The sequence below is a fragment of the Schistocerca americana genome, chromosome 1 (genome assembly GCF_021461395.2).
Source record: "Schistocerca americana isolate TAMUIC-IGC-003095 chromosome 1, iqSchAmer2.1, whole genome shotgun sequence".
In the NCBI taxonomy this organism is placed as follows: domain Eukaryota; kingdom Metazoa; phylum Arthropoda; class Insecta; order Orthoptera; family Acrididae; genus Schistocerca; species Schistocerca americana.
Window position 1 is genome coordinate 362,637,468 of NC_060119.1, and position 21,463 is coordinate 362,658,930.

General features: G+C 38.4%; 1 protein-coding gene across 1 annotated transcript in view; it reads left to right on the top strand.

Annotated features, from left to right (window-relative positions):
- The window catches only part of LOC124622721 (RPII140-upstream gene protein), a 35,759-nt gene that overhangs the window by 8,885 nt on the left and 5,411 nt on the right, over positions 1-21,463 (top strand). The window contains exons 2-5 of the mRNA XM_047148515.1: positions 13,590-13,755; positions 14,913-15,001; positions 15,222-15,355; positions 21,005-21,119. Coding sequence (XP_047004471.1) covers positions 13,590-13,755; positions 14,913-15,001; positions 15,222-15,355; positions 21,005-21,119 — 504 coding nt within the window. The remainder of the gene's footprint in view (positions 1-13,589; positions 13,756-14,912; positions 15,002-15,221; positions 15,356-21,004; positions 21,120-21,463) is intronic.

Below are 21,463 nucleotides of genomic sequence, written 5' to 3' on the forward strand. Positions count from 1 at the left end.
CGCTTTGCAACTGATACTGGTCTTCGGATGACCTTACTTGACGGTAAATTACAGCATCATCTGCGAACAACCTAAGAGAACTGCTCAGATTGTCACCCAGGTCATTAATATAGATCAGGAACAGCAGAGGTCCCAGGACGCTTCCCTGGGGAACACCTGATATCACTTCAGTTTTACTCGATGATTTGCCGTCTATTACTACGAACTGTGACCTTCCTGACAGGAAATCACGAATCCAGTCGCACAACTGAGACGATACCCCATAGGACCGCAGCTTGATTGCCAGTATGATGATTGATGTTGTAGCATCTAGAGCCCATGTATTTCCTAAACATGTGTATGTGACTGATGGTGCGGCATCTCATTTTAAAAACTGCCTTCAGCTTTGTGAGCTTGGTAAGCACTGTACTACAGGAATTAAGACAAAAAATTGATATTTTCAGCGACAGGTCATGGAAAAAGTGCATGTGATGGGGTAGGAGGTCCCTGTAAACATCTTGCAACAAGATTTAATCTCCATCATGAAGCTGTTGACACTATAAGAGATGTTACTGGATTTGTACACGCTATGTCAACATTAGTAACGTACATGAAATTCTTAATTCTAAATGAAAGTATGTTAAGGGAATTCCATTTAAAAATGAGTGGCACATACATTACAAGAAAGGTTCTCCACAAAATGCAACCTGTTACTGTGTGTGAATGCTGAGACCACAGTATACATTAGAAGACTTTGTAGTGAGCCTCTTCATTTCTGATATGCATGATAATCAGTAGTGGGTGGGACAGATAATAAGTGTGTCTCATGAACTGCTAGATATAACCATCTCCTTTATGACAACTGATAGTTCTGTTAATGCTTTCAAAAGATCAGTGTGCAGTTCCTGTTTCCAAAGTACTGGTCTTGTTGGATCATCCTAGTCTGTGTGCAAATTCAGCTCGGCTATACAAGTTCAGTGAGAAGAGAAAAGAAAACGAATGAACTCTTTTTCAGTGGTGCAGTGTTGATTGTTACATTTTAGGCGATTTTAATTAATGGAAAATCATGAATAAGTGAACTCATGGCAGAAGACAATAATAATTTGTGAATAATATCATTAAAAATGGGTATAAATATTCTGTATCTCATTTTCGTTATAAAACACTTTCAAACAAAACTATGAATTGTTTTCCCACTCATTTATAATGTAGTACAGTAATTATTTTGATACGGAAATACCAGTTTTGCATGACATTTACTTAAAATTAGTAGTCAATTTAAATAAGTATTGCCCACTCTGATTGTACACTTCATAAGTAAAATGACCCACTACTGTACCATAAAATTTTTACAACATTTAGGATGGGGTTTTTGAAGAAAATAATTTTTCAATGACCAACAAATTTCAAATTCTTTCATCTTTATGTTCAAATATTTTGACAGTTTAAGAATTTCATGCAGTATTGTGATAGCTCACAATCAGCAGTCCTTACACTTTATAATTTCTAAAGGCAGATAACATGCGGTGACTATTCATACTTTCAAACCATAATTTTGAAATTAGTACAATTCTCAAGGCTGTCAATTCAACTAAGTACCTGGGTGTTAAAATCACGAACAACTTCAGTTGGAAAGAGCACATAGATAATGTTGTTAGGAAGGCGAGCCAAAGGTTGCATTTCTTTGGCAGGACACTTAGAAGATGCAACAAGTCCACTAAAGAGACAGCTTACACTACACTCGTTTGTCCTCTGTTAGAATATTTCTGCGCAGTGTGGGATCCTTACCAGGTGGGATTGACGGAGGACATCGAAAGGGTGCAAAAAAGGGCAGCTTGTTTTGTATTATCATGTAATAGGGGAGAGAGTGTGGCAGATATGATACGCGAGTTGGGATGGAAGTCATTAAATCAAAGACGTTTTTCGTCGCGGCGAGATCTATTTACGAAATTTCAGTCACCAACTTTCTCTTTCGAATGCGGAAATATTTTGTTGAGCCCAACCTACAACTAATTTTCATAGTTTATTTTTCTTCATATCTCTATCACTGTTGGTTTCTTTATTACAATTTCTCAGTTTTCCCTTTCATTTCAACATTTTCACAAATACTCCCTTTTGGAGAGGTCTGTAGCATTTTAACATGTCATCAGAAAATCAAAATATTGTAGCTTTGGAGAGCTGTCATGTGGAACTTCAACATATATTTTTTCAGAAAACTGAAATAGTGATGTGTGACATCCGTTATTGACCCGTGTGATTTGAGGCGAAATCACCCCGTCATAATTCATGTATCTCACAGGGGGCTCATGGCTTGTGAACACAGCAATTGAACAGTTGCAGCGTTATTTCCTTTCCCTTATTGCAGTCTCTCTCTCTCTCTCTCTCTCTCTCTCTCTCTCTCTCTCTCCCACCCTCCCTCCCTCCCTCCCTCCCTCCCTCCCTCCCTCCCTCCCTCCCTCCCTCCTTCCCCCCTCTCCCCCCTCTTTCTTTCAGAATTAATACACCACAGCACAATAGGGGCTATAGTATGCCTGTGGTAACACCTGCCTGGAAATTAATACAAGGTTATCTTTCATGACCGCAACTTGGCATTCGTTTTACAACCTGGAGGGAATGCTTTACTTGAGATGACATTCTCAATTTACCTCATTAATTAATCACTTATATCTTTTTGCATTGATACATTTTTCAAAACTTTACAGAAGTATGAACCAGCTGCAGAGACACACTTATTTAGCACAGTCCCTATCCACTGTGCGTGAAAACCTAAATCACTCATCAGCTGAATGGCTTAACACTATAGCCCAGCACCCAATTTGGTACCCACCTATGTTGGGGCGGGAGGGGGGAGGAAAGTTCCTCTACAGTTGCAGCCACCTTACTGTCAGTGAAGAGATCAAAATGCTGATGTGTGAGCTGTAAACTCTTGATGTCAGGCATGCCAAGGAGTAGGTGCATATGCATTCTGGGGCACTAGGACTCGCAGAAAAAGGCTACCATGCCATGTATTGCTAAGGCATGTCCGCACACATGTGAAGGGATTCCAGTCTGGACTGTCTGCAATGAAATGGGTAAAACTAACACACAATGGCAGCCACACTGAAATGGGTCTCTAATTAAATCATTAGCAAGGAATGAGAATTTTAATACAGAGAACTATAGTTCCATGGTTTGTCTGTTCTTATCAACAGCATGGGAAGATGGTCAGATGAGGAGAAGTTGATTCAAGGAATTTGCCCAGTACCTTGTTTGCTCAAGTAATAATGGAGAATGCTATGGCTACAAAATAACATTGAAGATAGGTTTACTGAAGTTGCTTTTGTAGAGGAGATGGGTAGGTGCTCTCAATTAATCAAGACACAAAATGCTGCTTAGTCAGATGCTCTTCAGTCTTGTGACGAACTAGGCAACATACCAGTCTCCTTTACTCCTTATAAAATATTGAACATAACTTGGAGCTCCCATTTCATCAATATTTCACACTACAAACTGCTGAGGAACTGTACCCTAGTTATGAGTGCTGATGTGTTCACTTTGTTCATCAGGTATAGTGAGGACTTTAGGAAAATAGAGTAAACACCAGCACATTAATCCTTTACCTTTGAGATGTGCATCGTACCATAAAAGCCTAAGGTAATGATGTACAGATGTGAAGTTAAACCCTTCTCCTATGAGGTGTTTTAAGTTCTAAGGCTTAGGCATATGTCTCCCTACTGGACCTGCAGTCTTAACCGAATTAGGCTAATGTACTAAGAAACGCCATTCTAACAGTCTCCATATACGTGAACTGCGGGGCAACATTACCCTCTTTTGCTAACCACCTCTGCATTCAAAAAGAGGATAATGTAAGAAAATAAAACTCTTGACTGCCTCCTATAGCAAGACACCAGAAGGAAATAGGAGACATACTGTCCAGTTGACACAAGTTCAAGCTTTGTGGGAGCAGTAATAAAACTATCTTTAAAATCTGCATGAATATTCAGACAGGTGATGATTGTATTTCAGAGTGGTGCAAAGCTTGAAAGCTTGAGATAAGTACTGAGAAATATAAAATTGTGCATTTCACAAAACTAAAAACGTAGTATCTTGTAACTAAAATATCTTTGAGTGATAATTGGAACCGGTCAACCCATACAAACAATTTGTGGGTACTTGAAATGGGATGATCACAAATGTTCAGTATAGGTAAAGCAGGTGGTAGACTTTGTTTCATTGACAGAATAATGGGAAAATGTAATCAGTCTACGGAGTAGTTCTCTTATAAGATGCTGGAGCAATCTGTAATATCTTTGAAGTATGTGGGATCTATATCAAATAGGTCTAATGGGAGGTATTGAATAAATTGTCACAGTTTTGTTTGACCTACAAGAGTGTTACAGAAATACTGGAAAACCTGAACTGGCAGATACTTGGAGAGAAATGTCAACTTTCCCCCAAAAGCCTACTTACAAAGTTTCAAGAACCAGTATTAAGTGAGGAATCTGGAAGTATATGATTGCCCCTTTACATTGCTCCCATAGTGACCAGGGAACAAGATTAGATTAACTATCGGACATTGCATTTAAGTTGTCATTCCGTCTGCAATCCATACACAAATGGTGTACATGGTACTGTGCAAAGTACCCACTTCCATGCTCATCATTGTGGATTCCAAAATATAGATATGGATGTAGAAGCTTAAACTAAAATTTCCTTCAAGACAAAGTGGAGCTTAATGTATTTTACTATCTTCTAGCTGAGTACCCCAACTGAGCTCTACTTATCCTGCTATCTTTGTTGCACTATAAGAAACTACACTCTAAGAAAACTTTAATGCATTCAATAAGCACTGTTCTAATTCTAACACAGCATTTGGGGGAATTTGAAGACTGGTTTGCTCTTATATCTATTGTGAGCATGTGTTCTTGAACACTGTATTAGAAACAGTTGCATCCATGTTCAGATTCACAATATCGTAACATTATGCTGTGCCTGTATTCCACCAGACATGGAAAATACATCCCAAGATATAACAGGCCTTATGGAACAGCTTCTCCCAACCTTATAACTTCTGGAGGACATAGATGTTGACAATCCACTGTTGGGTAGTACAAATAAGTCTAGAAGACATAAAATAACAGGAAAATAAGGACAAAACTCAATCTGTGCCTATAGAATTCTAGAGCTCCATCTCATTTTAGTACAATTCACGCCACATACTTTGCCATAGGCCTCACAATTATGTTCCAACCCTCAAACATTTATTTCAATAGAGCACCAATGATGACCTATGCCACAATGATAATTTTCTCATTTTTGATCCCTTTTGATCTAGCAACCAATAGAAAGTCCAATGTGATGGTTATTCAGAAAAGCAATTTGGCCAGCTTTCAGTATTTAAGTAATATTCGAAGTTAAGCAGAAGAAGGGAACTGGTGATATCACACACAAAAAATAGAAACAATAATGCATGACATGGAAGAGAGAATCCCAACCCCTTGGGGGCCATTCCATCAGTAACTTATGCTCTGGTGGTCTAAGGAGATCACTACAGTCATCAAAGTGCACAGACAGGAGCCTCATCAGTTCAAAAGTCCTCTTTCCACAGCAAATCTTTTTATCTTTACAAGACTTTAGGTAAAGGCTCACTTTTTAAAAAGAACAGGATATAATGAATGCTGGGTGCAGTGTATGTTATTAATGGTGGTCACACACATTTTCACTATTATGGGCTAAATATGGCCATATTTGTGTCCAATAGCTCTCTGCAACAGTTTACAGTGCCCTTCTGCCATAGAGAAGCTCTTTGTGTTGCACTTAACTAAAACGTCCACTCTCAGAAATTTCCATTCCTCATTCTTCTCCCATAACTGCACAATGGTGTCTGACAATATATCACTTTGTACTCAACATCTGGAACTGCATAACTTTCCTTTCAGTGAATGGGAGCTCCATTTGCACTGTCTCGAGACATGCCACCAGAGACAGACAGAATTCATTATCAAATGTTGAAAACATAAGCAGTTGTAGCAAAATCTAGTTTCTTGGGTTCTTTAATAACATGTTGCGAGAAGGGGAATTTCCCTACCAGTGGTGAGAGAGTATAGTTTCCCCAGGCTTGAAAGGACGTGCGTCTTTTGAAAAAGTACAGATTGATTTGTCTCATGTACAAGATGTGTAAACTGCTACTGCTCAAAAGGTTGGTGAACTGATGACTCCTCTGATGTTTGAGAATTCTGTGACAATACCAACCATCTTATACGGAGCATAATTTGAGAGTCATTAATGTACCACCAGCATTTAATCACAATATTATTTTATTTACAGAAAGTGTACAAAACTACCTGTCACTACCATATCCTTTCAATAAGTGGAGATTGCAGAGTTGCTTACCAATATTTATCCTGAATATTTTGCATTCCAATGGTTTTGTGTTTGAGTTGGAACATCCATCAGCAACCAATAACAAAAGAGAATGGAGTCCCCCAGCGATATGTCTTGAGTGCCACCAATGTCACCCTTTCTGCAGTCACTATCAATGGAATCGCATTCACAGTGGATGCCTTGCTTTATGTGGGTGACTTATGTCTACTTCACAGCTCCAAATCAATGGGTACAGCTGAGCACCAGCTCCAGAGAGCCATTCGAAAGGCTCAAGATTGGATGCTAAACAATGGCTCCCAGTTTTCCTCTGTGAAAACCTTCATTACATATTTCTGTAGCCTCTGAAGTATACACCCATATCCCAAACTTTACCCAGGTAATAAAATTTTAGAAGTGTTGATGTAATTTTGCTATATAGGTCTTATTTGTGGTGAGAAACCAACTTGGTTACCACACACAAGTCATTTATTTTCATCTACTACATCTACATCTATACTTGACAAACCACTCTGAGGTCCATGACAGAGGGTATGTCCAATTGTACCAGTTACTAGGGTTTCTTCCCATTCCATTCAAGCATGGAGCGCAGGAAGAATGATTCTTTGAATGCTCCTCTGAGTGCAGTAATTATTCTTATCTTATTGTCACAATCTGATACATAAGGGGTTTTAGTATATTCCTAGAGTCATCATTTAAAACTGGTTCTTGAAACTTTGTTTATAGATTCTCTCCGAATAGTTTGTCTATCTTCAAGAGTCTTCCAGTTCAGTTCCTATAGTATATCTGTGATACTGTCCCACTGATCAAATGAACCTGGGACATTTGTGTTGCTCTTCTCTGTACACATTCAGCAGCCCCTGTTAGTCCTATGTGGTAAGGGTCCCACACATTTGACCAATATTTTAGAACTGGTTGCTCAAGTGATTTGTAAGCAATCTTCTTTGTAGACTGATTGCACTTCCCCTGTATTCTGCCACCTGCTTGACCCACAACTGAGCCTATGTGATCATTCCATTTCACGTCTCTACAAAGTGTTACTCCCACGCACTTGTAAGAGTTGGCCAATTCCAGCAGTGACTCATTGATATTATAGTCATATAATACTACAGTTTTTTGTTTTGTGAAGTGCACAATTTTACATTTCTGAATATTTAAAGCAGTTTGCCAAACTTTGTACCACTGTAAAATCTTATCAAGATCAGACTGAATATTTATGCAGCTTCTTTCAGACAATACTTCATCATAGATAACTGAATTGTGTGCAAAAAGTGAGAGGTTATTATTAATATTACCTACCAGTTAACTGATATACAACATGAACAGCAAGGATCCTAACACATTTCCCGGAGGGACATCTGAAGTAACTTCTACATCTGATGATGACTCTCCATCCATGATTACATTCTGCATCCTTCCTACCAAAAAGTCCTCAATCCAGATACAAATTTCTTTTCATACCCCATATAATCATACTTTTTACTGTAAATGTAGGTGTGGTACTGAGTCAAATGCTTTTTGGAAATCAATAAATACTGCATCTTCCTCGCTGCCTTGATCCAAAGCTTTCAGTATGTCATGTGAGAAAAGTGAGAGTTGGGTTTGACATCATCAGTGTCTTCCGAAATCTGCTGGTTGACATTGAGGAGGTCATTCTGTTCAAGATAGTTCATGTTTCAACTCAGACTATGTTCTAAGATTCTACAACAAATGGATGTCAAGGATACTGTACAGTAGTTGTGTGAATCACCCCTACTACCCTTCTTGTAGAGTGGTGTGACCTGTGTTTTATTCCAAGAACTGGTCATGGTTTTTTGTTCAAGGGAGCTATGCTAGATTAGAGCTAGAAGAGGGTCTAACTCAGCCAAAAATTCAAAATTCTATCAGGCCCTGGGGCTGTGTTTGATGTTAACTATTTCAGCTGTTTCTCAACGCTACTGACACTAATACTTGTTTTGTTCATCTTTTAAGTGGCACAAGGATTAAATTGGGGCTGAAAAAACTCGGTACTCTCTGATTCCTCAGAAGTATATCCCACAGAGCTGCTTGTACTGTTCTCATATGACTATATAAACCCTTAATCCTCCCTTGTTTAGATTATGGTTATGGGTGCATAGTGTATGGATCCAAAAAACTGTCAGTATTAAGCTTGCTAGATCGTGTTCACTGTAACTGTATGAGGCAGCCACGTGATCCTTTTGCACAAGCCCCATTGACAACTTTCTGGCAGAAACAGGCATACCACCATTGTGAGTCAAGTGTTAGGCAATAAAAATTTGGTAGAAGCCTAGCCACCCATGCCACCAGTTTTATTTGGCAATGTAGAATCTATACACAACATTTCCAGAGCCAGTAGATCAAGTGGAATTTGACCAGAATTGTTAAAAAGTTATCTTCAGATTCCTCCATCTGACTGCTTACACAGATTCTCTCCTCTTACTTCTTCTTTGTAGCTCACCCAAAGGGCTGCTTTGACCTGGTCTCTGGACCTACGGGGAATACAGAACCTACATATGAGTATTTATTACAGTCCTTATTGAGTATCCGAATTCAGAAACCATGTGCACAAATGGCCATGAATTGCTCTTAGGAGCTGTAATTGTGACCATGGGCTGCTATCTGTACCAAATCCATGCAGTCTGTTCTCTGTGGAACTGACAACCAGCACCCAAACCTTATTATACATTAAAAGCCAAGACGGTAAATAGTTGTTGTCATTTTGTGTGTGTGTGTGTGTGTGTGTGTGAGAGAGAGAGAGAGAGAGAGAGAGAGAGAGAGAGACTGAGACTGGGACTGGATGGACACACTCTGCTCTCTGACCATCCCAGTTTTTCTAAAAACATTACTTCTCTTTCATGCACTAAAAATTAGAAGCGTGTATTATATGTCTGGACATTCTTCCCTCTTGTTATGGCTTTATTTGACTCTGAAAAAGCAACTTTTTATCACTATATTCCTCATCATCATTAACAGTAGAGTTCACCAAGGATGGGCTTTTTTATGGAGGCCTCATTCAAAAGTCATTCATGCACAACCAAGTTACTTACTGGTGGATGATGGTAGCATGTCCAGAGCCCCATACCAGGAATCGAGCTGTGACCTGTGCATGTGTTGGGTCACTGATGATGCTGTTGAGTGTAGTGTGGACAGGAGTTAAACTAAAACTGGTAGTTAAGTGCATCCTCCACTATGCTGTGACACAGCTATCATCAGAAACTTTTGTATTCCTCTATGGCAGTGCTGTGTTTCAGGCTGTACTGAGTCCCTTTTTATAAGCCTAACAGTATCCCAAGCCTCCCCCTCCCCCCTCTGCCCCAGTTCCTTAAAGAATTGAAGTCTCATGTATAAAACAGCTTCAAACGTCTGATTGCTCTACAAATGATTGACATTGTGGTTGGAGACCCAAAATCCTAATTATGGTAGTTTTATTAGTTTTGAGTTATTCACCCATTGACTATTTGAAGAGTCAAATCTAAAACCATCTGCAGAATATTTTGTGAATATAGTTAGTAGTAAAGAAGTAATAAAGTAAAACATGCCTGATGCTGAAGTTTTGCTGCAGGAACAGTGAAAATGTACCAAGTGATAAACTTTTTTCCTGTTGTCGTTTTGTGGGCTGTGTCAGTGGAGAAAAGTGTCAAGTATGATTGTGAAATTATGTGTGAAATTTGCTAAATGCTCTCATTCTCAAATACTAGATGAATGTAGACTGCATAGTTTGAGCAGTGTGTATTATGGTGCCTCAAGACCTATACACAGTTTCTAACATTAATAACTGACTTAGTGTGTTAAGCCTTTAATGCAAGACTCTCTCTTAAGGAACAGATTATGACAGCATTTTAAATTTCTAAATTCCGCCAGGAATTGTATGAAATACTAAAAAATCAGATTTTTGTTGCCCCTGGAAGCCATTTGATAGGCGACCTGCAACTGTATGTGGTGACTGTGTTAGCCATTCGGCAATATAGATCTGTCATGAGAATATTATTGCCTTCATTATCACAAAGTTCCAGAAGCGAGAAACTGGTGATGTAATATTTATCGTCTCATACATTATGCACTCACCTGCATACAGTCAATGCTATATTATTGCAGATTTATATGATATTGGCCTTTATTATGCCGGTTTTGCACCGTATGGTGTGTCTGGCCAATATGTCATTCCATACTGTTGCAGAATCTTTTATACATATAAATCTTTTTCCCTAAGGCTGAGAGTATATTTGACGGGACCCAGTAAATTCCTCAGTTTTGTAGGTCGACAAAAGCTACATCTGATATTATGTTTGTTGAGAACTCTTATAATTCCTAAGGAAATTCGGATGATGTACAACAAGAAAGCTATGGCAATGTGTGCCTCCATTTATTCATTTTATTCCCTTGGCTGGACTTGTTTTCATTGGAATGCACAATGAATTTATGTTTTGAAATATGTGTTTTGTCAAAAAATGCCTTTAGCTGTTCAAGTTCACTCAGCAGGCTATAAACAACACTTGCTCTGTGAACCAGAGTGCAAAATATGCAACTGCGCTATGCTGTGTAGTGACAACTTCTAGCCCGAAAATATGTATTGGCGTGAATGGGTTTGCTATGCCCCAGTGTTCTGTCAGCTTTCCTTTGTGCCAAAATTTCCAGGAAGAGTAATTTGCATCTTTTTCCATGTACGTTGTAAACTGAATATTTGGAAGGAGCAAATTTAAATGTAGAAGAAACATGGGTAGTGTTTCTGTTCCAAGAGTCTATACCGCAAATGTGTCATCTACATACTGCAAAAAGCAGTAAGGTTTTAAGGCTGATGAATGCCATGCTTTCTGTTCAGAGTCATCCATTCAATAGATAGCTATCATGAGAGATAGAGAATTACCCATGGCCATCTGATCAATTTGCTCAAACTACCATTTACGAATGGTAAAAGACATAACTATCCCTTGTTTCTTCTGTGTCAGGTTTGTGTCACCTAGAACTAATTTGCAAAGTGTATGTATTTTTATGAGTCTAGGAGCTCCAACAAAAATAAGCCAAGAAGAGTAATGCAACAACTGTAGACAGCTATGAGTTGTGCAACCCACTTTCAATGTGTGTGGGTGAATTTTCATTCTCTCTCTCTCTCTCTCTCTCTCTCTCTCTCTCTCTCTCTCTCTCATTTTTAAAACTCTTACATGTGGAACCATGTTCACATTTTCTTCCACAGTTTTTTTTTTTAACCGCTGAGCTAATAGATCTCATTTGAGTAGATTGCTGATTCTGGGAAACATTGAGGGGTTAAATAGTAGGACTCGGATGATATTCCACATTTTTGTACTAACACAGTATTTATTGCCAGAAATGGTACATTATAATGCTGAGATGCTGGACTTTACATTGGAAATAGTCAAATTGATCTTCTCACATTACTTAAAAATTTCTGTGATTCTTTTTTCTAAACTGCTGTAGATGGATATCAGGATGAATTTTTCGAAATCGTGACAGCCAATACTTCCTACAGTTATCAAATGCTGATTTCATGAATAACCTCGAATGTTTTCACTATGTGTGGTATCCTTAAGAATGGAGAATATTTGCAGGAATCAGTATCTTCATCCATGTTTATGTACCAACTAAGTTTGTTTGTTCCTATGCTTACATCCACAGAAATATTTTGGAAAATGTGGTAGAAATAATGCAGGTATAAAACTGTCATATATGGTCCACATTTTGAACAGAAAATAAATAAACTAATTTCCGAGGAGCTAAGTCCAAATCATCCTGTGACCATCAAGATTGAAGGTTTCCATGGCACCTGTAAATCAGCGGAGGCAAACTCTTTGGTGGTTCTTTGTGTAAGAATTGGTTGTTTGCTGTCCCCATCCTTGTCCAATGAACATAACCTTCCTTCCATTTTTGAAAAAAAAAAAAAAAAAAGATGAATTGTGAATTGTGGTTTATTAGTCTCATAACGTACATAATCTAAATCATTTAATTTAGGTACAGGAGACACGTCAAAATTTTGGTAAAGTTTTACCATATACATACAACACCTGATTTTGACAAATGGTACCATAACAATAATACAATATAAAAATACACATACAGTAAAAAAAAACTAACAATTAATTACAACAACTTATTTTAACAAATGGCATCAGATGGTTACAGGTCAGATAAAATCTCCTGTACCGCATGTTACTAGATATTTAATTCACCAGTTTTTGTGACAGCGTGGAAAGTTATAAAATCTTCATAGTGGAAATATCAATAATTTAGGAAAAGACAGATTGCTACTTATCGTAAGGAAGACATGTTAAGTTGCAGACAGGCACAGTTAAAAGACACTTACATAAAGCTTTCGGCAACAGCCTTCATCAGTAAAAGAGAGAGACACACACACACACCATTCATACACACAAGCAAGCACACCTCATGCCCACATGATCGCCTTCTCCAGCATATTGGGTCAGTGCAAGATGCTTGAGTTTGCAGTTATGTGGGCATGAGGTGTGCTTGCTTGTGTGTGTGAATGGTGTGTGTCTCTGTTTTCCTGATGAAGGCTGTGGCTGAAAGCTTGATGTAAATGTCTTTTAGTTGTGCCTGTTTACAACTTAAGGTGTCTTCTTTATGGTAAGTAGCAATCTGTCTTTTCCTCTGTTGTTGATACTCCTACATGGAGTTTCCATTGTTTCATACTGGAAGCATGCAGACATCACAGTATACACTAACCTGAAGCTATTACACTATAAATCTCTTTTCCAAAGATTTATTTTTTACTGACCTTCTTAATTAAGCATGAAATTACAACAATGTTATGGAAAAGGGTAGATTACCATTTAGAGCGGAGTCGCAGGCATCCACAATAAAATGACTGCTACTCATTTTAGCTTTTTGTCAAAAGGCTTTCTTCAGAAGTAGAAAACACGCACTATTCACACAAGCACAGCCAACACACACATTACCACTGTCTCTGCCTCCTTACCCCACAAACAGATTCCTGTTCCCATCAGGTGGATTTACGACTCAGTCCAGCTACTGAAGCCAGAGACAGCGGTAATGTATATGTGAATTTTGCTTGTGTGAATGTTGTGCGTTTTCTACTTCAGAAGAAGATAATTTGGCCAAAGGCTGAGATGTATAGCAGTTATTTCATTGTGCATGTCTGCAACTCAGCATCTCCTCTATGCGATGAGTAGCAATCTACCCTGTTCACAGTGTTGTTGTTATTCTATCCTGGACTTCCCATTGTTTAATTAAACATCAAACTTCTTTTTATCTTTCAGTGAATTTGGAAACATCAGTCCAGAGGTATTTAGTGTTCTTCAGACTGCATTCTTTGGTTCCTTTCTAGGAGGTTGTTATGGAGGCTTCCTTTTTTCACGAAAAGCATATGTGGAATTCATTGAACGCAATCAGGCCACATCATTTACAAGTCACTTAGAAGCAAAGGTAAGCTTTCTTTTTTAAACTCTGTTTAATGAATAACCTATATAAACCAATAATGCTGTTGCTTTTCTTTTTTCTGTTGAAGGTTTATATTTCAAACAAATAAGTCTATTCTCATCTGGTTTTGCCTTGCAGGTATCTGTAACCTACTGAATGTCTGAAAACAAGTTCCCCTCAGCTCTTGCTTCTACCTCTTTTGTTAATGAAAGAAAACCCCAGTGTCTGAGAAGTGCCGTCTTTTGTGTGTCTGTCACTATCTGATATGTGGTTTTTGAATTTTATTAGGTGGTAAAGATGATACTAAATTATTTGTACAATGTACAGGATGTACCATTTTTATCTGGTTAGTATGTACTTTTTATAGATATTTGAAGACAAGTTATCATTTAGCAAACAGGAGAGACACTGAGAAGCAGATACACATATAGTAAAGGCAGAAAAATGCTTAGTGTTTGGAGGAAGTTCTTTGATAGAGTTGACAAACAAATTTGACCCTCACACACACACACAGCTAATGTTGTCTTTCATATGCCTACCATCTAGTATTTGAGCCTACTAACTGTTATTTCTTACACGAAGAAAGAAAGGGTTGTCTGTGAAAACGCCAATCATATACTAACTTTACTGCAGCCATTTTAGAGCTTTCTCACTATTATGACCATAAAAAATTATCTGATTGCATGAACTGTCATCGCTACATTATGGGCAAAGGCCAGTTGGAACACCTGGTTGAAGAGCATGCTGAACAACACATTTGGCTGTCTCCAGTTGCTGCTTGACTTTCCCTGCAACCAGTCCAGCTGTTCTAAGTCTCTGCTAATGCTGCTACCCAGTTGCTTTTCCATCTACACCTATTCTCCTCCCTCCCCCCCCCCTCCTCCCCCCTTTGTATTCCTCCTAGTGGGCGTCTTGCACACATATACTTCTTTCGCCACAGCACCACATTTACTCCCATTGTCCCATTCCTCCCTCCCACTGCTCCACACAGCCCCAATCTATCTTTATTATGTGTCCATTTGCTGCTGAAAATCTCTCCCATATTCCATCATGGATTTTCTGTCAGTGCTATAAATAATTACTTGTTTTGTGTTAACAGTGATAGGGTCTTACACAAGAATTTATTGTATTGGCATAATCTTATAGTTCTGATATTTTTACAGAGACAGTTACAGAACCATGTAACAGTTAATTTTGCAAAAGGTGCACTAAAATGGGCTTGGCGTGTTGGATTTTTTAGCAGTTCATATGTGTAAGTATTTTGATGGATTTATTACATTTCTTATTAAGTATTAAAGAATTTTATTTAACATTAAGGTCCCTTTCTAGTGTATAATTTTGGTAGGTGTCTTGATATGAGACACTGAAGTTTTTAATGTATGATTATGTCTGTTAGAAGAAAATAGGTAAATAATTCTAACACATAAACAGAAGCTCCATACTGTCACATGTTACGATGCTCTACTGTCTAGGTTGCTTTCCACAATGTTCCAAACATACCGGGGAGAGTCACGCCTAGTTGATTATGTGGCTGCTGGTGGAATTACAGGAGCTTGCTACAGGTTACATCTTGGTGTTCGTGGTTTTCTGGTTGGAGGATTACTAGGTAAGATTTTATGAAATTTTTGTTTGTTTTTAGAATGCAGCTATATTATTTACAAATGCTATTTGGTATGTTGTTAAATATTAGTTTGCAGGTGATTATATTTTTCTGTGTTTGCAGTAGGCGTAAATACTCTGTAAATATAATTATTGTAGCTACATTTTTCTGTGTTTCCAGTAGGTATATATACTCAGTAAATATAATTATTGTAGTAGAAAGTGCAAAAGACTAATATGATAATAGGAGATTACTTATCAAAAATATATATATTGTGGCATTAAGGTAATTGCTATTTTTGTGAACTTTGTATATCAGTCACAAATAGTGATCATGTTGTAAATGAACTCGTGAAATGCCATGGCCAGTTTCATGTCACATTCTTGTCAAGCTTAAATGTGTGATTTATCTCTAATAACTTCATTGTCAATGGGACATTAAATCCTAATCTTTCTTTGATTTAAGTTTTTTTTGTTCCCATCTTCATTACTCCATTTTTGTATTTTTTGATGAAATTTTGGTACATGTGTCCACTTTATTTTCTGTTTGTTATGCAGACATTTTTTTGTGAGCTATGAATAATTACAGTGTAAATATCGATTTGGGTGTAGACAATACCAGTACCAAAGAATGTTATCATTTATGTAGAATGATCATAATTGTTTACAATAAAATTAATGTTCCTTTAAAAAGAAATGAGAGTTGGACTTCCTAAATCTAAGGCAACTGGATAAAATTATTAAAGCCCACTTTTGAAGACTGTGATGATTGGAAACTATTTTATGTGAATGAATCACATATTTTCTGTTTTCTATAGGACTGTAGGACGCTGTATTTGGCTTATGACTGCTGAGGAATACTGAATTGTTTCCTATAGTTAGTTATTGCTTGAAAGCACAAAATGTGAAAAGGGCTTTACTACACTGCAAAATGCAATGCGGATAGTTAAATGCGTTGCCGATCAAGATGTGATTATAATCAAAATTAAACTTCCAAAACGCTGTATAACTAACACTACAGGCCAGAATGGCGTCAAATTTCAATGGAATATTATCTACAGCTGCATCTACATGTACATTTATACTCCGCAAGCCACCCAACGCTGTGTGGCGGAGGGCACTTTACGTGCCACTGTCATTACCTCCCTTTTCTGGTTCGCGGGAAGAATGACTGTCTGAAAGCCTCCGTGCGCGCTCGAATCTCTCTAATTTTACATTCGTGATCTCCTCGGGAGGTATAAGTAGGGGGAAGCAATATATTCGATACCTCATCCAGAAACGCACCCTCTCGAAACCTGGACAGCAAACTACACCGTGATGCAGAGCGCCTCTCTTGCAGAGTCTGCCACTTGAGTTTGCTAAGCATCTCCGTAACGCTATCACGATTACCAAATAAACCCTGTGACGAAACGCGCTGCTCTTCTTTGGATCTTCTCTATCTCCTCCATCAACCTGATCTGGTACGGATCCCACACTGATGAGCAATACTCAAGTATAGGTCAAACGAGTGTTTTGTAAGCCACCTCCTTTTTTGATGGCTACATTTTCTAAGGACTCTCCCAATGAATCTCAACCTGGCACCCGCCTTACCAACAATTAATTTTATATGATCATTCCACTCAAATCGTTCCGCACGCATACTCCCAGATATTTTACAGAAGTAACTGCTACCAGTGTTTGTTCCGGTATCATATAATCATACAATAAAGGATCCTTCTTTCTATGTATTCGCAATACATTACATTTGTCTATGTTAAATGTCAGTTGCCACTCCCTGCACCAAGTGCCTATCTGCTGCAGATCTTCCTGCATTTCGCTACAATTTTCTAATGCTGCAACTTCTCTGTATACTACAGCATCATCCGCGAAAAGCCGCATGGAACTTCCGACACTATCCACTAGGTCATTTATATATATTGTGAAAAGCAATGGTCCCATAACACTCCCCTGTGGCATGCCAGAGGTTACTTTAACGTCTGTAGACGTCTCTCCATTGATAACAACATGCTGTGTTCTGTTTGCTAAAAACTCTTCAATCCAGCCACACAGCTGGTCTGATATTCCGTAGGCTCTTACTTTGTTTATCAGGTGACAGTGCAGAACTGTATCGAACGCCTTCCGGAAGTCAAGGAAAATAGCGTCTACTTGGGAGCCTGTATCTAATATTTTCTGGGTCTCATGAACAAATAAAGCAAGTTGGGTCTCACACGATCGCTGTTTCTGGAATCAATGTTGATTCCTACAGAGTAGATTTTGGGTTTCCAAAAACGACATGATACGCGAGCAAAAAACATGTTCTAAAATTCTACAACAGATTGACATCAGAGATATAGGTCTATAGTTTTGCGCATCTGCTCGACGACCCTTCTTGAAGACTGGGACTACCTGTGCTCTTTTCCAATCATTTGGAACCTTCCGTTCCTCTAGAGACTTACGGTACACGGCTGTTAGAAGAGGGGCAATTTCTTTCGCGTACTCTGTGTAGAATCGAATTGGTATCCCGAATTATCGGAGAAGTGGGAAAATGTATGCCAGAAGAAAAAGAATAGTATGAAAATTGATCAGTTGGTATAAACATGCTGGGTAGAGGGTTTTCCTCCTTTGGCCTCTTAACGTTTTCCATGTCTGTCTCAGTGCAGGAGCGCGCTCTGCTTGTAAAGCTGTTTTACAAGAATGATAACTGTGCACATGTCGCTCTGCAGAAGTTCCGGACACTGAAGGGTTTGGAAAAAGGTATTGGTCTGATCACTGCCATGAGTCTGGAGAAAATGGAGAAAATGATTCAGAAATTCGAAAAGATGGGTTCTTTTGGTGTGCAACCTGGTAGAGGGAGGAAACGAATTGATTCGACATCAGTGGAAGCAGTGCCCACAGAAATGCAGAGGAGATGACTGGTGGTGTGCAAATGTGCCTGAACATTGGACATACCCATGAGCACAGTGCGTAAAATCCTACGTAACATCCTTCTTTGCTATCCATTCAAAATTGTCCATGTGCACGAGTTGCTTCCTGGTGACCTGCCAGCGAGAGAGACCTTTGCTTTAGAATTTCTTCATCATCATCTTGGACAGTTTCCAGCCACTGCTTGCAAATAAATGGACAGTGATTGGCCGTGGAAGATTTTGTGGACATATGAAGCCCACTTCCATCTGACAGGATATGTCAATACACAGAATTGTCGATTATGGGCAACAGAAAATCCACACGCAAATCTACCAGTACCACTTCATCCTGCAAAGGTCACTGTGTGGTGCGGTTTTACATCATCATTTATCATAGGCCCATATTTTTTCGAAGGGACAGGTCCTTCCAATCGTGTTACCTGTCCCATCACTGCTGAGCACAATGGATGTCTTTGCTGCTGCACCTCTTCTGAAATTCTCAGCCTCTAGAGGCTTTCTGCTATGGTGAAAAAGTAACATTATAGTGTAAAGGCTGTGGAAGTGAATGGCTTGTTTACATACAACATTCTTTCTCTCAGCTGTTGACTGATGCTGAAATGAAGTTTTGTAGAGACAACACTACTTTGAGTGGCACAAGAATGATAAAGGAGCTGTAACATTAAGTTTATTCATTAGGAGAGCTTTACTTGCTCAGCTGACAGAGCAGTGCCTATGAAAGCCAGTGGTGCATATTTGAGTCTCTCTCAATTCAGAACAATTTTAATGTCAGTCCTGCTTCAGCAGAAACTGCTGCCGAATGGAACACATCATTTAATAATACACTGCTTACAAAAATGCCTGTACCCTTTGTATAATGTTCAATGATCTTTCTGATCCTATTGAGTGTGATGATGTGACAGATAAGTCAGTGCCTCCTGTTTAGGAGAATCCCAATGTGATCCACTAGATTTAGTTTTTTTTTTGCGGTTTCTTTCAGTTAAGACAAATACCAAGGTGATTCCATTGAACAAGACATGCCACCTATCCAAGCTTGTGCACAATCTCAGTGGTGCCATCACTGAAGGTACATCCAACCATTCCTTCTTCATTCTTTTTGCTCCAACAGCATTTCATTGTAACTTTCTAAATTTTTCATAAATTGTAATTTTGTTCACTGATAGTTGATGTACCTGAAAATAATTAGAATCTTCAATTAGCATATGTGATATGTATTAACTGGGGGATGGGGACACTGCTGTATAACTATTGATTTCCAGAACCGAAGAGCAATAATATTGCAGTGCAGATGAAATAATTGTGGATTGTACCTTAATTTTGCAAGTGCTTTTCAATTATTTGAAACCTCAGAACATGTGCCTACTGTCTTCTTGATACTATTTTGATAATTTTAAGAATAACTCTGGTTATTTAAATTTTTGTTTGAAGTATCTGAACGGTAGTAAATTATTGTTTTCTTTAACAGACAACTACCAGTTATATGATGATAGCTAGATAAATATTTGAAATTTTGTGGCAGATTAAAACTATTTTGCCGAACAAAAACTAGAACCTGGTAAATGCTCTATTGGCTGAACTATCCAGCCACAACTCAAAGTCCATCCTCTCAACTTTACTTCTACTACCTACTACATCTATACTCTGTGAAGGGCATGGCAGAGGGTACATCCCAGTGAACCAGTTATTTGGGCTTTTTCCCATCCCATTGGCATATGCAAAAAAAAGACTGTTTAAATGCCTCTGTGTGTGTTGTAATTAATCTAATCATATTCTCATAACTCCTATGGGAGCAATATGTAGAGGGTTGTAGTATATTCCTAGAGTCATAATTTAAACCTATTTCTCGAAACTTTGTTAGTAGACTTTCTTGGGATAGTCTGTCTTCAAGAGCCTGCCCATTCATTTCTTTCAACATCTCAGTGACACACTCCTGTGGATCAAACAAAGCCCTGACCATTTTTACTGCTCTTCTCTATATATGTTCAATAGTCCCTGTTCTATTTGGCATGGATGCCACACACTTAAGCAATATTCTAGGATGGGTCACACGAGTGATTTTATGCAATCTCCTTTGTAGACTGATTACATTTCTCTAGTATTATACCAATAAACTGAAGTCTGCTACCTCATTTACCCAAGACTGAGCCAATTCATGTCCCTTCTAAGTATTACAACCAAGATTACAGAGTCCAACTGTGACTCACCAGTATTATATTCATAGAATACTGCATTTTTTTGTTGTGTGAAGTGCAAAATTTTACATTTTCATCAGTATCCCATCTCCTACCTTCCGGACTTCACAGAAGTTGTGCATACCTTGTGGGACTAACACTCTTGGAGAGATACCATCACAAGTTAGACTTTGAGCATTTGCTCATGAAAGGCAAAGGTTTTGGTATTAAGACTTGGTCCAGCACACAGTTTTAATCTGTCCAGAAATTTCAAACCAGTGTACATCCTGCTGCAGAGTGACAACTTGTTTTGTAAACAAATATTTGCTTCTCTTGATTTAGCAGGGCGAGCAGGTCCTTCTTTCAGAGTGAAAAAGAGTGGAGAGATAGAATAAGTGTTCAGAGGTTACAGCGAGAGTAAAGAACCAGTGGAAATAGTAACTTAGGAGACAAATGAAGTCATAATGAAAGGTGTTGTACTTTTGCAGTGTAAATAAATGTGTTAAACACTTTTCCTATGGTCATCATTTAAACCCATCCTGGGATTTGTTAGCTTACTATGTGTGCTTTGTTCAACTTTTACAGGTTGCGTTTTAGGAGTTATGGCTGGTGGATCATCAATGCTATTATTGACGGCAGCTGGTACTTCAGTGGAAGAAGTAAGGTTCTGGCAGTACAAATGGAAGACATCGAGAGATATGTGAGTATCCCGTATTATAAAGCCATACATGGTAACAGACTTTTTTCAGATTTGTGGTGAGAATTTTATGTGCTTCAAACCGCATGGTGATTGCAACACTTATGTCAGAACTTCAAAACTTTTCTTTTCTGGATCACGTGTTTCTTTTGTATATGAAAAATCAAGGTGGCCCTAATTTTAATCTGAACTGTCCACAAAACAATGATTTATTTTGTTTAGTCTTTGATAAAAGTCCTGCCTTCCAGATGGTTATACACATGCTTCTGCCAAACAGTTATTTCCATGCATGCATTGTTACTGCTCGCAGACTTTTATTTATGGAGTTGTTTTTTGTTAGACTCTTA